Source organism: Rhinoraja longicauda, chromosome 18, assembly GCF_053455715.1.
Source record: "Rhinoraja longicauda isolate Sanriku21f chromosome 18, sRhiLon1.1, whole genome shotgun sequence".
In the NCBI taxonomy this organism is placed as follows: Eukaryota; Metazoa; Chordata; class Chondrichthyes; order Rajiformes; family Arhynchobatidae; genus Rhinoraja; species Rhinoraja longicauda.
The window spans coordinates 40,282,547-40,300,011 of NC_135970.1; the positions used below are offsets into that span (position 1 = coordinate 40,282,547).

Sequence of the window (17,465 nt, forward strand, 5' to 3'; positions counted from 1 at the left end):
AGTATATGGCAGCTCCTCTGGGAATGGTTTGATTAAACCCAGATGCCAGCGTAATATCGCATATTAATGATCCAGAGACAGGGATTTAAATATGATCACGGCAATTGGGGTATTCCCAAATGAAAATGAATTAGACTAAATGAAGCTGATTCTGGTTAATTAATAATCTTTTGGGAAGGATATACACTGCTCTTAGTTGGTCAGGCTTATCAATAAATCCACCCCCACAACAATGTGGACATTATACAAAGCACTGGATCATTCAGCTGTTGGTGCCTTCTATCAAAGGATAGTGATAAGAGATCAGAAGATTAAGGCAGTTTTCCAGACCTCAGCAAGGCCCACACTCAGTGGCAGCCAGGTATAGTCCTGAACAACACATGGTTGAACTGTTCAGCCAAGCTCTCATACTGAGCAATTGCCGATTCTGGGGTCTCAGCAGAGAGTAGGAATGTGTGTCAGATTCACAGCACAGATGCACGTGGTCCTAGCAGATTTTTAAAAAAGAGTTAGGGGTTGGGGCGCGAGGATGGGTATATAGTTGTAAATGTTTGGACCAAGGGTACCAAGACCAATCAGGACCCTTCAGGGTGGTCCTAAATAGAGCATCAGTTCAGGTACAATCTCAAAAAAATAATTGTCATTGCTTTTAATTGTTCTCTGAGCCAAGCAAAAAAATTATTTCCACAGGCAATTAATACTGGCCTTAAAGCAATGACAACATGCAGTTAATGAATAATAAAGCAAGTTGTCTAACCAGAGTTTCTTTTCAAGAGATATATGTTGACCAGGACAACACCAAAAATGGCAAAGGTATGGATACTGTAGGTTAAAATCAGTATCAAAGATGAAACATCAATATTAATATTTACCATTACTTTGTTCTGATGCCTCAATCATGTCAGGATCCAAGGCTGTACTCACAAGCAGCTCAACGTAGTTTTTAAATGTCTCTTTCATCATTCTGGTATTCAAGAAACGAGCTACATATGGAGTTGTTGGGGGGCGTTCTAAAATAAACAAATATCAACAATTAATTTGGTATTTAAAAATGTATTAAAAAGTGATACCACATGTGTTTATTCAAATTTATATTTGATATACTATTGATACATATCTTATATAATGCACCAATTTAATTTTTTTCTTATTTAATAAATGATCCGAATTTGAGTAAAACAGCATTTTCCTAGACAATCAAAAGTCTTGATAATGGTCTTAAAATGAGAGACCCAAACAGCTCTTAGCACATCCTATGCTTCTTTTAATTGCTTTTGATATGTATGATCTTTTATCTAAAATCAATCATGGGCAACTCACTATTGATTGCAAATTCTGGTTTAAAATATAATTGAATTCCATATATCACAACAATGTTTCTTCTGAGTATTTTCCCGCAAGTGACTGGTTATTTTCCCACGTAAAGTTAATTCTTTGTGAAAACAAAATATATTAATATCTAAATATATTATATGATAGCTGCAATGCTTAAGAAAATAGTGCAGTGGGTAATTTCAGGAAAATTCTTCAATGGAAATGTTGTTTCTCCTCTGGCTCTTTTACAAGTAAAACTTAATTTAAATACATTTTTGTACAATTGAAAAATAATATGCAAAAAAGTATTTTTCTTATTGTTTGATAAATTTATATTTTTTGATGACTGACGAGCTTAAGGTGCTAGCAACTTTTGGCAGTATGGCTATGGGGTACTCTTTAATAAAACTGAGATGCAACAATGTGACTTAATTCCAACTTAAAATTGGCATCTACTTGCACAAAGATGTTTTTTTCCTCATTACCCACAAAGAACATAGTTACAATTCGAGGGAAACTGCCAACTTTAGTTAGGCCAAGAACCCAAAGCAACCACAGATTCGAAGTCCCATCTTCTTTATAGTTCATCACGCAAGTTCTCCAATTAAATATTAACATGCAGTAATAAAAGACTGTTTTCATGAATGTGAAAATTATTTCAATGGATGTAATCACATGGAACATTACACTCCTGCTCAAATCCTCAGTAAACAAACTTTCAAAATAGTAAGTTTTAAAAGGGGAACTTTATATTTTTAATTACACACTCCATTTTCTATGGAGTGGTCTGCTGGAGCAGCAGCATCTCAGCGGCGGAGGGGAAGAGACTCGACAAGCTGGTCAGGAAGGTCAGCTCTGTCCTGGGTTGCCCCCTCGACTCAGTGCAGGCGGTGGGACAGAGGAGGATGATGGCAAAGTTAACATCGCTGCTGGACAACGACTCCCACCCCATGCAGGACACTGTCAATGCACTGAGTAGCTCTTTCAGTGACAGACTCCTTCACCCCAAGTGTGTGAAGGAGAGATATCGGAGGTCCTTCCTTCCTGCTGCTGTGAGACTGCACAACCAGCACTGCTCCCAGCAGACGAATCAACAGTAACAGTTAAGGAATACACAGTAAACCGATGACAATTTATTCTTGTCTTTACTTTTATTTATAATGAATGATCTCTTGCTATCCACTTTGCTGCTGTAACACTGTAAATTTCCCTGGTGTGGGACGAATAAAGGAATATATTATTATTATATTATTAATTGTTGATATTGAGCAACAAAGTACTTTATTTAGTAGTATCTTCCTGGAATCATTTCCATACTTAAATAATGGGGCAGGTAAACATGGACACACTTCTGAGAATGAATTTATTTATCAACCTAATCTTGAACATTTTAAACAATATCCACCCCTATCCTCTCTATCTCCAATCTCATGGCATAGAAGCAAAGGAATGGACACGAAAAACAAGCAGAGTTGGAAACTACACAAATATTATGTCCACATGTTGTATCTCATGGCAGCCTTTTTGAAAATCATTTTTGAAATATACCAATTAGTAATGTAGGTAAAAACAACAGCCAAGTTCCACAACAGAAAATAGATCATGACCAGGTAATCTGTAAAGTTATTTGTTATGAAAGCTAAAATATTGGATAGGACAGTGCATAGAATTTGTTTTGGAAGGCTAGGACGATCACCAAAGAGAGCATACCAGGTCCACATTAAGTTTGTGTCCAAAGATCAACATCGCAGATGGAGTATAAGAAGGTAACTGCAGATGCTGGTACAAATCGCAGATGGAGTCTTCACTTTCACCACTATAATGATGAGTCAATCTAAATCATGCACTTAAATTTCTATAGTAATTCTTATAGACAATAGGTGCAGGGGGAGGCCATTCGGCCCTTCGAGCCAGCACCGCCATTCAATGTGATAATGGCTGATCATTCTCAATCAGTACCCCGTTCCTGCCTTCTCCCCATACCCCCTGACTCTGCTATCCTTAAGAGCTCTATCTAGCTCTCTTGAATGCATTCAGAGAATTGGTCTCCACTATTTCAGTCAGAGAGTTGTGAATCTGTGGAATTCCAGAGAGAATTGTGAATCTTGAAAAAGTTTTTCCTCATAGTTCTAAATGGCCTACCCCTTATTCTTAAACTGTGGCCCCTTGTTCTGGACCCCCAACATTGGGAACATGTTTCCTGCCTCTAATGTGTCCAACCCCTTAATAATCTTATACATTTCGATAAGATCCCCTCTCATCCTTCTAAATTCCAGTGTCTATAAGCCTAGTCGCTCCAGTCTTTCAACCCAATTCTTGAACCCATAACCTTCTGATCAAGCCTAACGGTTTGCAAATGAACAAAAATAGTAGATTTCACAATGTTATAACGTTCAAAATGTACAAGTATTAACCAACATAATCAGAAACATATTTTCAATTGGAAAGGAATCTAGCATGGAATCCTGTCATAAACTATCATGCCACGGCATTGGTTTGTGGATAAATAGGCAACTTCTCGTCTAGTTTAATACATTTCTGGCTCTGAGCTTTAAAAGCATTTTGAAAAGCTCCCCATTCCCTCAAAAGCAAGGATGCATACAAGTGATCCTCAAGGTCACAAGATCTAGATTGGAAAATTGAACATGCTGATAGAGGAAGAATAAACAATTAAATCCTGCTGCTGGCCACCATTATATTAGCATACTTGTAACTGCAGAGGATGTTTCTTCATTCAACTGAATGTATAATTCATAGTGAGAAATCCTGACATGTTCAGAGCAACAGCACAATAAATCTGGAACATAAACATACTTAATTTCACAAACCTGATTTTTGCTGAATGTTTTTCACAGTTTTTCCATGTGTATTCCCTTTCGAAAGAAATCCATTGCCTGAGGAAGAAGGCAGTTGTGAGCTTTTGTTAAAAGACCTGTTAAACATTTGTATTCATTTATCATGCCACCTCTGCCATTCTGTCCTCTCCTGCGCTCCAGAAGACATTAGCTCGAGAACAGTTTTACAAGCATGAGCCACCTTCTTTTCAAAAGAGTCATCAGAATATCTTGCCAAATTATTTTTAAGTTATAGTGAAGTAATAAACTTTTGTTTCTATGGACTGTTCTTCACAATGTTTTTAACCTTACATTTATTACATTCAACTTCCAACCTCATTGTAGATAATAAAGCACAAATTTTAAAAATCATTTCTGAATGAGTATTGTACAGACATCAATTGGTAGAATTTAAAAAAAGGTGTTTGGGGTTTTCGAGCGCTGAAAATTAGTTTATCTCAAAGTGCCCTTTTAATTTGAAACACTTTTGGCATTTTCACAATCTGATAGTCTGGGGAACTGTGTTTTATGATGTTGAAAATTGTTCTTTTATTTCTGTGACCCTGGGTTTAATTATATCCCAAATTATTTAGATGAAAGACTATTTAGAACACTTGAAAATTAACTCTACAGATTTATAAATAATATGGCTCTCCATTATACCTTACTGGGCACATGGAACCAATTTACAAAGCAAGTAAAAGATCCTAGCATGAGAAGGGGCAACGTCACAACAGGTAACTCCTGCATTTCATAATTTGAGCAAAAACTAAAAACAGCTGAAAATAAACTTTCATTTAATACATGCTGGAATTAAAGTATTCTAAATTTGTTTGAACATAGATATTAATAAATTGATAATCATATGAAAATGTCCTCGCCCCATTTCTCTTTCAACCTGAACGAATAAAACACACTTCAATGTGATGGAAGATTGCATTAATCTATCAGAATTCCATGCATGTCCAAAATACTCATTCTCTCATTCCCAATCCATAATGCTACCTTAAAAACTAGAGAGAAAGATTTAGTAAAGTAAATATTTGTAGTGGCATAAATGGCAAATAATGTAAATTTTAAGAACAAATCCTCATTCTATTCCCAGCTTAACAATCATTTAAGAACAATGACACTCACTGCAAATTAAAAAAAAAAAAATGTAATTACCGTTACCATCATCATCACTCTGTGTTTCAACAGAAGAGTCTGAGTGGGACGAATATTCTTCTTTCACCCATTTCTTTCGTTTTTTGGGTGGCGGTTCAGCTTTTACTTTTTTAACTGTTCTGGCTTTGGATTTTGCTGATGAACCTTTCTGAGCTGCAGTGTTGCCGATGGAGGTTTTATTACTAGAACCCGTCTTTGACTGGCCGTGCCTGAAGATAGACGATATAAATGAAAAATTTGACCAGACATGTGGGAAATTGGAGGTTAAATGTTCAAAATTAGAAAGGTTTCAAATTAAGTTTATACTACACATAAAATATACCATCATGGTTTGTAGTTTTTTAAAATTAATAATGAAAGTTACAAAATAATGGAACAGGTTGCCTATCGTACTCAATGTGCAAGGTAATCTTTAATTATCTAATAATATTTTCACACAATCAACATAGCTTCAACAACTACCATGGTACTGCTGAACATATATTTAACATTGCCCGTCAATAGGTTCTGTGCAGAAACTAAAATGCAAATATGATCAATTCCTTAGTTCACCTCAAATACTTCTTGACAACTCTAACTGTGATCACATAATGATCTTAGATGAAATCAACTTTATTCTAAACATATAGCCATAATAAAGTAGTAATTTTAAGGAAACTTTTTTTTTTGTTGGGCAAAGGAACATTAAAAATATAAACTATCTTCAATCAATGAAAAACCTCACTATCATAATAGGAAAAAATCTATACTCAGTTAGGCAACAGGTAATAGCCCAGATCTGTCGACCCATCATCCTGGGTCAACTTCTCTAGTTTGGATTCAAGTGTTATTCTTGTTGCCGAAAGGTCCCAAAATCCAACAGCGAGGCTGGGATGGCACATGAGAGTAGCCCCAGCCTAAATATCCAGTAACAGCTTTGGCAACTGGCAAACCAATCAGGAATTTGTTACATTCAGAAACACACACCTCAAGTAGTGCATGATGCAAGAATATTATGCGAAATCTCAGCAAAACTGAAAACTACCCCTGGACTCTGTGATGCCAGCAGTGAGCATATTCAAACCTACAATGTTATCACACAGAAAGTTCATACCTGGAACTCCATCTGTGCGAAGCCCAGGATGCAGATAAATGCAAACAAAATTCTGGACAACAGATTATGGAGTCTCTTTATGATTTTTACAAATTATACATTTTATTTTTACTTAAGAAAAATATTTTATTAACAATAAAAGTACTGCCAAGTGATTCTGCATCTCAAAGAAAATGTCATGTTATTTTGGAGATTGGATTATGGTACAATTTACGACCCGGGTTTTAAATGATACACGTTAGAGCAGATTAAAAATCATGGGGAGGAAGGAAAATAATAAGGAGGTTGGTGAAAACTACTTTCCTGATGGATCCAGTTAATAATTGGAGGTTAATGCTGTAAAATTTCATGTGAATTTTTCTTTATTCCTTCGGGTAAAGTGAATTCATTCACTCTCACAATGTCAATGATATGATTTTTTCCCTTTAGAAATTCCACATGCCTCCAATGAATAACATTAGCCACCCAAACTGATGAAAACTAATAGTCTGAACAGCAAAATATGTTCCATACCGTAAAGTTTGCGACGGTCTGTTTCTTGGCTTTTTGGAACAAACGCGAACATAATCCTTTTTGTTTAAGTTTTCAATGAACTTCACGTACACCCGTTTGTATTTGGTTTTTGCATCCCCAAAGTATCCTAGATACTGTAAGAATTTAAAAAAAAAATTGTATTAATTCACAGCAACTTTTAAATGTTCATGCATTTGTCAACAAAATATTTTGAAAAGTTGCCTGTCCCGATGAGTTACTCAAGCTTTTTGGGTCCACAGTTTAAATCAGCATCTGCATTTTCTTCCGAACCATTTTTGTTAATCGGCATCAGCATCTCACTAACTTGTCCAAGACCCTTGTCGTGAGTCATCCAATGGCTGACATTGTGGTGATAAATATGCATAACAAATTTCAAACTATTTTAATATTCATTAATAATAATAATACAAATGGTGTACAAATGGTGTGCAATAATTCCAGGAGACAGAATCGTAAAGTTTTCTTCTAACACCAAGTGACAATACATTTTACTGAAATAGACCGCTTCTCACACCATCGCCAAATCAATGATCAAGAATCAATCTGTAATAGCCACATTTCCAGCACATATCTTGGCAGACCTCCCAACATTTGATTTTACAAATTCAGAATTTTGATGTCCAAAATTCAGAATTTTACATCAAAATTCATAATATGGCGTGTAATGTAACTTTTCAGCAAAAAAAATATGCACGCCAAATGCGCGTACGCGTTGCGCTACATTCATGTGTGAAAAACGACTATTATTTCCAACAGTCTGTAGTTTTTGGACTACATGTACAATGTCAGGCCTATCATGAGTATATTCTGCTATTTATAGAAAGGTTATTGATCAAAGATACTTTTAACAAAGAAAAAATTGGTTTGTTTTGTTTTCTCTATTTTGCTTTTTCCTTGCACTAAATGTATGACTAAGTTATGATGAAAGAGTTTCATTTAAAAATGCACATACTGAATTTCATTGAAGACATACTTGCTCCAGTGGTCTTCAACAGCAAATCACAACAGTCCATGTGTACCCCCCCACCAACCCCACTCCCCTCCTCCCCACTCCCGACTTCCCCCCTACTCCCCTCTTTCCCCCCGATTCCCGCATCCCCCCACTCCCGCCCTCCCCACTCCCGCCTACCCCACTCTCCCCCCTCCCCCTTTTACCCCCACCTCCACTCCACCTACCACCCTCCCCTCCTCCCCCCCTCCCATCCTCCCCCTCTCCCCCCCTCCCTTCCTCCACACACTTCCATTTATTCACAAAATTTACTCACACTGTTTGTTGCGGAGAATTGTCTCCGTCCATCTTTTACTTCAGGCATAAATTTTTGCAACAAAGCTTTCTGTACCTTCCAAATAGCTGGGGGTTCTCTACCTGTACTTAAGGCCACCTATAAATAGACAATATGGTGTTAAAAGGAAGAAAACAAAAGTAGCATCCATTTTAGACGTTGATGGATAACAACCCTGCATTAGTTCAGAATCGGTTTCAGAATTCAACTTGTTTACACTTCGAATATTTAGACAGCTACTAAATTAATTTGAATGCCACTGCCATAGACATTCAGATTTTTGAACATCAACTCAAAATGCTCAAACTGACCTTGGGTGGTGGGCATGTGATTGAAAGGAAGTAAAGAACTCTTCAATTTTAAATGAGGAATTTGAAATACAAGTACATTTACATTTCCAGTCAAGGAATATATTTCCCACAGACATTACCAGTACAGCTGCTGAGTGCAGCACTTCATTTTTTTAAATTTCCGATTTCCAGTATCTGCAGTTTTATTTCAGATTTCCAGTGCAGATGCTCCTCGACTTACGATATTTCGACTTTACGATGGTGCAAAAGTGATACACATTCAGTAGAAACCGTGATGTACGGTAGGTTAGGTGGCTATGATGTTTGGCAGGTTAGGTGTATTAAATGCATTTTCGACTTACGATATTTCCATTTACGATGGGTTTATCGGAAGGTAACCCCATCGTAAGTCGAGGAGCACCTGTATCAGTAGTTTCTTGATTTACAATCCTTGCAAAATACTGCAGTCCAGCCTCCAAATCTGTACACATATTAACCATCGTGTGATGTTAGATTCCCTCCCATCATGACTTTATCCCTGCTAACAGTATTTTAGCATCAAAAAAGTTGCTGACTATGCCCAGATTTAAGTAAGCGTCCTTACTATGTGTAAATAAGTAACAAAAAAGTAGTTCATTTCGACCAATGTAAATTTGACTTTGGAAACATTTGAAACATATGATCATCCTCCAGATGGAATTTATCCCCTTCAATTCAAATTTGATGGAAAATATTAGAAACATTACATTACCTTAAGAGCTTTAATGTCCTCTATCTTTACAACAAATTCATCTCGCTCCCTGTACATGCCCTCCCCTCCACTTTCTATATCCTCTTCATCTGTTGAACCTTCCACAGCAATTAATTCTTGCTTTTCAGCCCGCTCTGGAGGATTCAAATCATCTTGTTCATTTTCCTTGGGAGGTTCTAGAGCTTCAGTTGGCTCCTGTGCTTCCTCTTTCGAAGATGGAGGAGGAAGAGGAGGAGGAAGAGGAGGGGGAGGAGGAGGAGGAGGATTTGCAACTTTTTCCTGCTGTATAACAGCAGAAACAGAAGTGTTGGAATCCTTTTCTCCATTATTGGGCTCTAGTAAAGAAAAATATATACTGAATGCAGAATAAAAGTAATCATAAATACATGTATTTTTAAGGTATTTTTCCAAACTTAATCACATGAATATAAAAATTCTGATATTTAACTCTTAGTCAGATCTTAACAGAATAAACATGCTATTAATTTAAACCCACAAATTGTGGGATGAATGCAATTAGATGGAACACAATAGAACAACAAATGAAAAAGGAGATAGACACAAAATGCTGTAGTAAATCAGCAGGACAGGCAGCATCACTGGGGAGAAGGAATGGGTGACATTTCGGTTAAAGACCCTTCAGAAGGAGGGTCTCGACCCGAAACATTATCCATTCCTTCTCTCCAGAGATGCTGCCTGTCCACTGAATTATTCCAGCATTTTATGTCTATCTTCAGTTTAAACCAGCATCTGCAGTTCCTTCCTAAACAAATGCTAAACAAAAGGACTGTATTTCTGCCACAAAAAGCAAAATCAGGGACTTGATGCAAAACATTAACTCACATCTTTCTCCCCACTGACCCCCACTTTCAAAAAGCCTTTGACAAGGTCCCACACAAGGATGAGTGTGCAAAATTAGAGCACATGGTATTGGGGGTAGGGAATTGTAATCCCTTTTATTCTCAGAGGGAATTTATCTTTTTTATTCTCACTGGAGTTTACATCCCCCCCCCTCCCCAAGCCTGCGTACGTGAGGCACAAACACAACTCGCTGACCAGGTAATAAGAGTAGTGAGTGACTTCCCGGACTCCATGGTGTTTGTTTTGGGAGACTTTAATAAGGCTAACCTCAGTCGAGAGTTTCCAAAGTACAGACTTCATGTTACCTGCCCCACCCGCTGTGTTCCCGGGCTGCTCTGGGTCTCTCTGATCATTGTTTAGTTCATAGAAACATAGAAACATAGAAACATAGAAAATAGGTGCAGGAGTAGGCCATTCGGCCCTTCGAGCCTGCACCGCCATTCAATATGATCATGGCTGATCATTCAGCTCAGTAGCCTGTACCTGCCTTCTCTCCATACCCCCTGATCCCTTTAGCAAAAAGGGCCACATCTAACTCCCTCTTAAATATAGCCAATGAACTGGCCTCAACTACCTTCTGTGGCAGAGAATTCCACAGACTCACCACTCTCTGTGTGAAGAAATGTTTTCTCATCTCGGTCCTAAAAGACTTCCCCCTTATCCTTAAGCTGTGACCCCTGGTTCTGGACTTCCCCCAACATCGGGAACAATCTTCCCGCATCTAGCCTCTCCAACCCCTTAAGAATTTTATATGTTTCTATAAGATCCCCCCTCAGTCTTCTAAATTCCAGCGAGTACAAGCCCAGTCTATCTAGTCTTTCCTCATATGTAAGTCCCGCCATCCCAGGGATCAATCTGGTGAACCTTCTCTGTACTCCCTCTAAGGCAAGAACGGCTTTCCTCAGGTTAGGAGACCAAAACTGCACACAGTACTCCAGGTGCGGTCTCACCAAGGCCCTGTACAACTGCAGCAGAACCTCCCTGCTCCTAAACTCAAATCCTCTTGCTATGAATGCCAACATACCATTCGCTTTCTTCACATTATTCCGACCTACAGGCAGGAACTAAAATCTGCTAAGCCTGTGGTGAGAACAATGAAAAGGTGGACAAGCGAGGGCATTGAAAAACTACAAACCTGCTTTGACTGCACTGATTGGAATGCGTTCAGGGAAGCAACCACAAGCCTCGATGAGTATATAGACACTGTGACGTCCTATGTCAGCCTTTGTGAGGACAGTTGCATTCCGGCTAAGACCCGGATCTGGTTCAACAACAAGAAGCCCTGGTTTACAGCAGAACTCAGACAGCTTCATCAGTCTAAAGATGAGGCCTACAGGAGCAGGGATGCAGACCTCTACAGGCAGGCCAAGTACAAGCTGCGAAGAGGAATCAGAGCTGCCAAGGAAGGGTACTCTGAGAAGTTAAGGAGCAAGTTCTCAGCTAATGACTCTTCTTCAGTTTGGTGGATGACGAAGTCAACCTAGGTCTGCACTTCATCCTCCAGCACCTAGATGCCAGGGGACCTTTGCAAGGATTATGTTTGTGGATTTTAGCTCTGCATTTAACACCATTGTGCCAGAGCTACTACACTCCAAACTCTCCCAGTTGACTGTGCCTGAACCCCTCTGTCAGTAGATCATCAACTTCCTGACAGACAGGAGGCAGCATGTGACGCTGGGAAAGCACATCTCGGACCCACAGACCCTCAGCATAGGAGCAAGGCTGCCTTCTCTCCACTCTCCTTTACTCTCTCTACACCAACGAATGCACCTCCACAGACTCCTCTGTCAAGCTCAAGTTTGTGGATGACACAACCCTGATTGGATGGATCCAGGATGGGAAGGAATCTGCCTACAGACAGGAAGTGACACAGCTGGCGTCCTGGTGCCTTCATAATAACCTGGAGCTCAATGCTCTTAAGACAGTGGAATTGATAGTAAACTTTAGGAGTGCTCCCCCTCCCCTCCCCCCACTCACCATCAACAATACCACAGTCACATCTGTGGAGTCATTTAAGTTCCTTGGAGCCATCATCTCCAAGGACCTTAAATGGGGGGCCACCATCGACTACACAGTCAAAAAGGCCCAACAGAGGATGTACTTCCTGCGGCAGCTGAGGAAACACAATCTGCACAAGCAATGATGGTCCAATTCTATACTGCCTTCATATAGTCTCTCCTCACTTTCTCAATCATGGTCTGGTTTGGCTCAGCCCACCAAGCACGACATCCGGAGGCTGCAGCGAATCGTTTGATCAGCTGAGAAGGTTGTTGGCTGCAACCTTCCCCCCATCGATGAACTGTACACTGCAAGGGCCAGGAAGCGAGCGGGCAAGTTCATCTCTGACCCCTCTCACCCTGGCCACAAACTCTGAAGCACTTCCCTCTGGAAGGCGACTCCGGACTGTCAAAGCCGCCACAGCCAGACATAAAAACAGCTTTTTTTTCCGCCAGTAGTAGCTCTACTCAATAATCAAAAGTCTGTGGCCTCCTTTTGCTCTGGTATTTTATTTCATTCACATGTTTAAACTATGTTTTATTCTTAATGTTTTAATGTTTTATGCTTTATTCTAAATTGTTTACTGTATGTTCGTGTTGTTACTTACGAACAGAGCACCAAGGCACATTCCTTTTATGTGTACATACTTGGCCAATAAACTTATTCAATTCAATTGACACTGGTTGGTAGACAGGAAGCAAAGAGCAGGAATTAACGCGTCCTTTTCAGAATGGCAGGCAGAGACAAGTGGGGTGCCGCAAAGGCTTGTGGTGGCTCCCAGTTATTTACAATATATATTAATGATTTAAACGAGGGAACTAAATGTGACATCTCCAAGTTTGCGGATGACAAAGCTGGGTGGCAGTGTGAACTGCGAGGAGGATGCTGTAAGGCTGCAGGGTGACTTGGATAGGTTGGGTGAGTGGGCAGATGCATGGCAGATGCAGTATAATAATAATGTGGATAAATGTGAGGTTATCCACTTTGGTGGCAAGAACAGGAAAGCAAATTATTATCTGAATGGTGTCAGATTAGGAAAAGGGGAGGTGCAACATGACCTGGGTGTCCTTGTACATCAGTCATTGAAAGTGAGCATGCAGGTACAGCAGGCAATGAAGAAAGCTAATGACATGTTGGCCTTCATTGCGAGAGGATTTGAGTTTCGGAGCAGGAAGGTCCTACTGCAGTTGTACAGGGCCCTGGTGAGACTGCACCTGAAGTATTGTGTGCAATTTTGGTCTCCTAATTTGAGGAAGGACATTCTTGCTATTAAGGGAGTGCAGCGTAGGTTCACGAGGTTAATTCCCGGGATGGCGGGACTGACATGTGATGAAAGAATGGATCGACTGGTCTTGTATTCACTGGAATTTAGGCGGATGCGAGGGGATCTTGTAGAAACATATTAAATTCTTAAAGGATTGGACAGGCTAGATGCAGGAAAAATGTTCCCGATGTTGGGGAGTCCAGAACCAGGGGTCACAGTTTAAGAATAAGGGGTATTCACCAATATTTTCACCAGTCGAAAAGGAAATTGCTATGACCCGATTTAAGTAAGCACCCTTACCTATTTTTACGCATTTTTCCTTTTTATTGGGATCATCCAAAACAGAAAGTGCAGAAGAAATACTCTTTTGAAGATCATGGTTCTTCCCAACAGAATCTTCCTCGTCAGAAGAAAATGCAGCCAATGTTTCCAGGTTTTTCTTCAGGTCATCATCTAATCTTCTGCAAGGACTGATATGTCCACTTTCAGTAGGTAATAAGGCAGTTGGCACTGTTTGACTCGTTGAAACTGGCGGAATCAGAGGAGCATGAATGGTATTGGTGGATGGACGCCTATTGCGATGTGCCATACGTACAGAAGGTGCTGGAAATTGCTGCTTAGGTCCTGATTTAAGAAAGTCTAAAAAGGATGCAATGAAACCACTTTTAACTTCCGGTTGCTTTTCCTCAACTTCTCTTATTTTTTGATTTATCCTTTCTTGCTGGTGGTAATTTTCATAATAACTGTCATTAGATGTATGAGGTGAGTTTGGATCTTTGGAATTTGGGCGTTTACTCTGCCCACTTCGTTTTACTGGCTTCGGGCCACCAATGTCATCCTCCGCAGTTTCTTTAGGTTGCACTTTTGCTCTTCGTTTTTTCTGAATACCTTCAAGAGTCATGTCTAGATTTCCCTCTTCTTCGGGCACACCATGAGACCACCCATCTACAGGCACTCCCATTTTTAATTTAGGCTTTGCTGGTTTCTTCAATATCCTTTTATTACTAGATCCTGGCGTAATTTCATTACCCAAGTTGTTTTCACCATCAGATACAGCACTCTCATCTGTGTTACTTCTACCACTTGGAATGAAGTCAGGATCCTTTGCATTGTTAATGGCACCGTCATCAGGAATGTCATCCTCTTCAGATTCTGGATGAGCACTTAGGTGCTTTTTAAAGCCCTCAATACTGTGGTCATTGGCATCTTGGATGGAGTTCAAATTCGATACATTTAAACCAGATTGTATTTGCTGATCTGTTCCAATTGTTTGCTGTTCAAGGCTTGAAGGTTTAGACTGAGTTGCAGTATCTAATGGTACTGCCTCAAGATCCAAATTAATCTGACTATTACTCAGTGCCAGATTGTGCATATTTTGTTGATCCGAAAGCAAAGCTTGTGTGGTATGGAAGACTGGGGTAACATGCCTTACAGCCACTGTTTGAAATGTGGACTTTGAACCATCAGCACATTCAACTGATTGAATATTGGATTCACTACAAGCAGATTTGGCAAACTCTTGTGAAGTAACTCCACACTGCTCATTGGCAGAAAACACATCTTCAACACCAGAGAAAAGATTTCTATCAACACCAAGCAACATAGATTCTGTAAAACAGACAGAACTAAGGCCGACAAACTGCGACTTTGAATCTTGCCTGTCTGATTCATCAAAATGATCCTTTGCTGTTAGCTGCAGTGGTTTTGAAGATTCAGTGCCATCAGAGTTCTGTTGCAGAAGCTGTTGAGATTGTGCTGCATTCGCTTGGGCAAGATGACGTTCAAGTTGAAGAAATTGTGACTGATGATGGGACACCTGAGACTGGGCTTGTATTTCATGCGATTGTGACGATGCTTGGGATTGACCTAGGCCTGCCTGTAGTAACTGGGCCTGGAGTCCAACTGACTGCTGTAGTAATGACAGTGATATTTCACGGGGTGAACCCAGGAGTAACCGTGCACCAGAAACCTGCAATCGTGGACTCTGATTAACAGAGCGAACCTGCAGCTGCTGTGGTGTGTTTATAACTTGTGTGAGACGAACTGGTGGTCTATTCTCTGATGTTTTTTGTAAAAGAGAATGAGACTGCTTCAGTTCTTCAGCACCCATAATTATGTGTGATGGCTGTGACGAATCGGCAACATTTTTCATCTCATGTGTTCTGAGATCGTTGTTACTGCCAAGCGGCTGACCATGATGAGATACCATTTCTATGGGTCGTGTCACATTAAATTGCTTTACATGCTTTCTTTCATCTGATTTTGACACTTGAAGAGCGAGACCTACAATCTGATCTTCTAGGCGAGAATTACTCCTGATAACACTCTGAGATAGGTACCGGTCGTCTGCTTTTGAGACCGAGTAAACAGCACTTTCATCCCCAATTCCACTTTCAGTTAAACCCGAGGTGGATGCATCAAGGGAAGGTTGCTGATGTAACATATTCTGAATAGGAAAATCCTCAGTTTCCTTATATGGAGCAAATAAATCAGAATCAGATTTCCTTTTTATATAAGATTGCTTTCTGTCTGTGGACGATTGAGTGTTTTGCATGGTGTGAGAATGAGACGAAGTGAAAGTAGGCGAATGTACTCCTGATAAAAACTTCTGAGATTGGGGTGAAGAAACACTTTGTGACTGACTCGTTGGTGATGAATGCATAGACATAAAGTTCTGAGTAGGACTGGATGCAGACAAATTCTGTGCACGAGTAGGTGAAGAAAATGGCAATGACTGGGTGTGGGATGTTAAAGTGAGAGATTGTCCGGAAGCATAACTTTGTGAAAGACTAACTGTTGACAAGCCCTGTGTCTGTGCTGAATAACTGTTTTGTGACTGACTCACAGCAGGCAATCCCTGAGAATGACCGGAAGAATAACTTTGCGTCTGGTTAACAGAAGACAGATTCTGTGATTGACCAGAATAGTTGTCAGTGTGACTAACTGAAGGCAATACCTGTGACTGGTCAGAAGCGTAGCTAAGTGTTTGACTAACAGATGTCAAGTTCTGCGATTGACCAGAATAAGAAGCTAGTGACTTGCTTGAAGTAGTGATTTTTTCAGGCTGACTGGAAGAATATACTTCTGAGTGACTAACAATTGGCATATTCTGAGATTGTGTTGATACATAGTTCTGTGGCTGACTATTTGACATTATTAGGTTTGAAGTCTGTCCCGAAGAGTATATTTGAGACTGGCTTGCTATTACGGAACTTTGTTTTTGTGTTGATGTGGAGTAAGTCTGTGTTTGTACAGTCACAGGTGTACTTTGGGATTTGGCAGTTTTTGTAGAACGTTGAGCTGATCTTGAACAATTCTTGGATTTTGAGGAATAATCAGGAGATTGAACAGTGGATGAATAACTCTGTGACTGTTCAACTGTTACTGGAGAGTTCTTTTGTGTTCCACCATTGCTCACCTGAGACTGGTCTCCCAGAGGGCTACACGCTAAACCTGTATGTCTTGATGTTTCCTGAAAATCAACTCCACTCCCACCTTCGAGATAGTTTTGCAAGGAATGGTGAGAACTTGGTAACTGCGCCTGCACTGAGTGTGAGCTGGAAGGCCGCTGGTGATGTTTAATAACACTACATTCTCTTTGAAGTGCCCTTTCAATAGAGGCATTTGAACTAGAAAAAACTGATGTGGCATATGGCTGTGAGGCTTGCTGAGCTGGTCCAAGTGCTGAAGGCAACAAGCTAAATTGTGGTTGTAAGTGATGAGGAGCAGATTCTTGAGCAGAACGATATGTTGAAGACTGGGGTATGCTCGTACTTAAAACAGTACTACCAATCCTGTCAAATGTCAATGGGGAAGGAACAGCAGTCTGAGAAGACTTGATTTGAAGCAAAGGATCATGTGGAGAAAGAAGCCCATTTGTTGTAGAATTGAAAGCTGCATCTTGTAGCATCAGTGACTGTGTACCAGTAAAACCACGACTACTGAAGGAAGAAGGATGCTGATAAGCTGCAAGAGCTGATGGCGGGAATGTTCCTGAAGCTTGCAGTGCTCCAGTGACAAACAGTTCTGTAGGTGTTGATGAGTGCATACCTGTAAAATTTAATAAAAAGACAATG

General features: G+C 40.0%; 1 protein-coding gene across 1 annotated transcript in view; it reads right to left on the reverse strand.

The window, feature by feature from the left end:
• Positions 1-861: 861 nt before the first annotated feature.
• The window catches only part of qser1 (glutamine and serine rich 1), a 90,556-nt gene continuing 73,952 nt past the window's right edge, over positions 862-17,465 (reverse strand). The window contains exons 4-10 of the mRNA XM_078414916.1: positions 13,690-17,439; positions 9,267-9,601; positions 8,208-8,324; positions 6,922-7,055; positions 5,316-5,524; positions 4,143-4,208; positions 862-1,010 (exon numbers count right to left, since the gene is read on the reverse strand). Coding sequence (XP_078271042.1) covers positions 862-1,010; positions 4,143-4,208; positions 5,316-5,524; positions 6,922-7,055; positions 8,208-8,324; positions 9,267-9,601; positions 13,690-17,439 — 4,760 coding nt within the window. The remainder of the gene's footprint in view (positions 1,011-4,142; positions 4,209-5,315; positions 5,525-6,921; positions 7,056-8,207; positions 8,325-9,266; positions 9,602-13,689; positions 17,440-17,465) is intronic.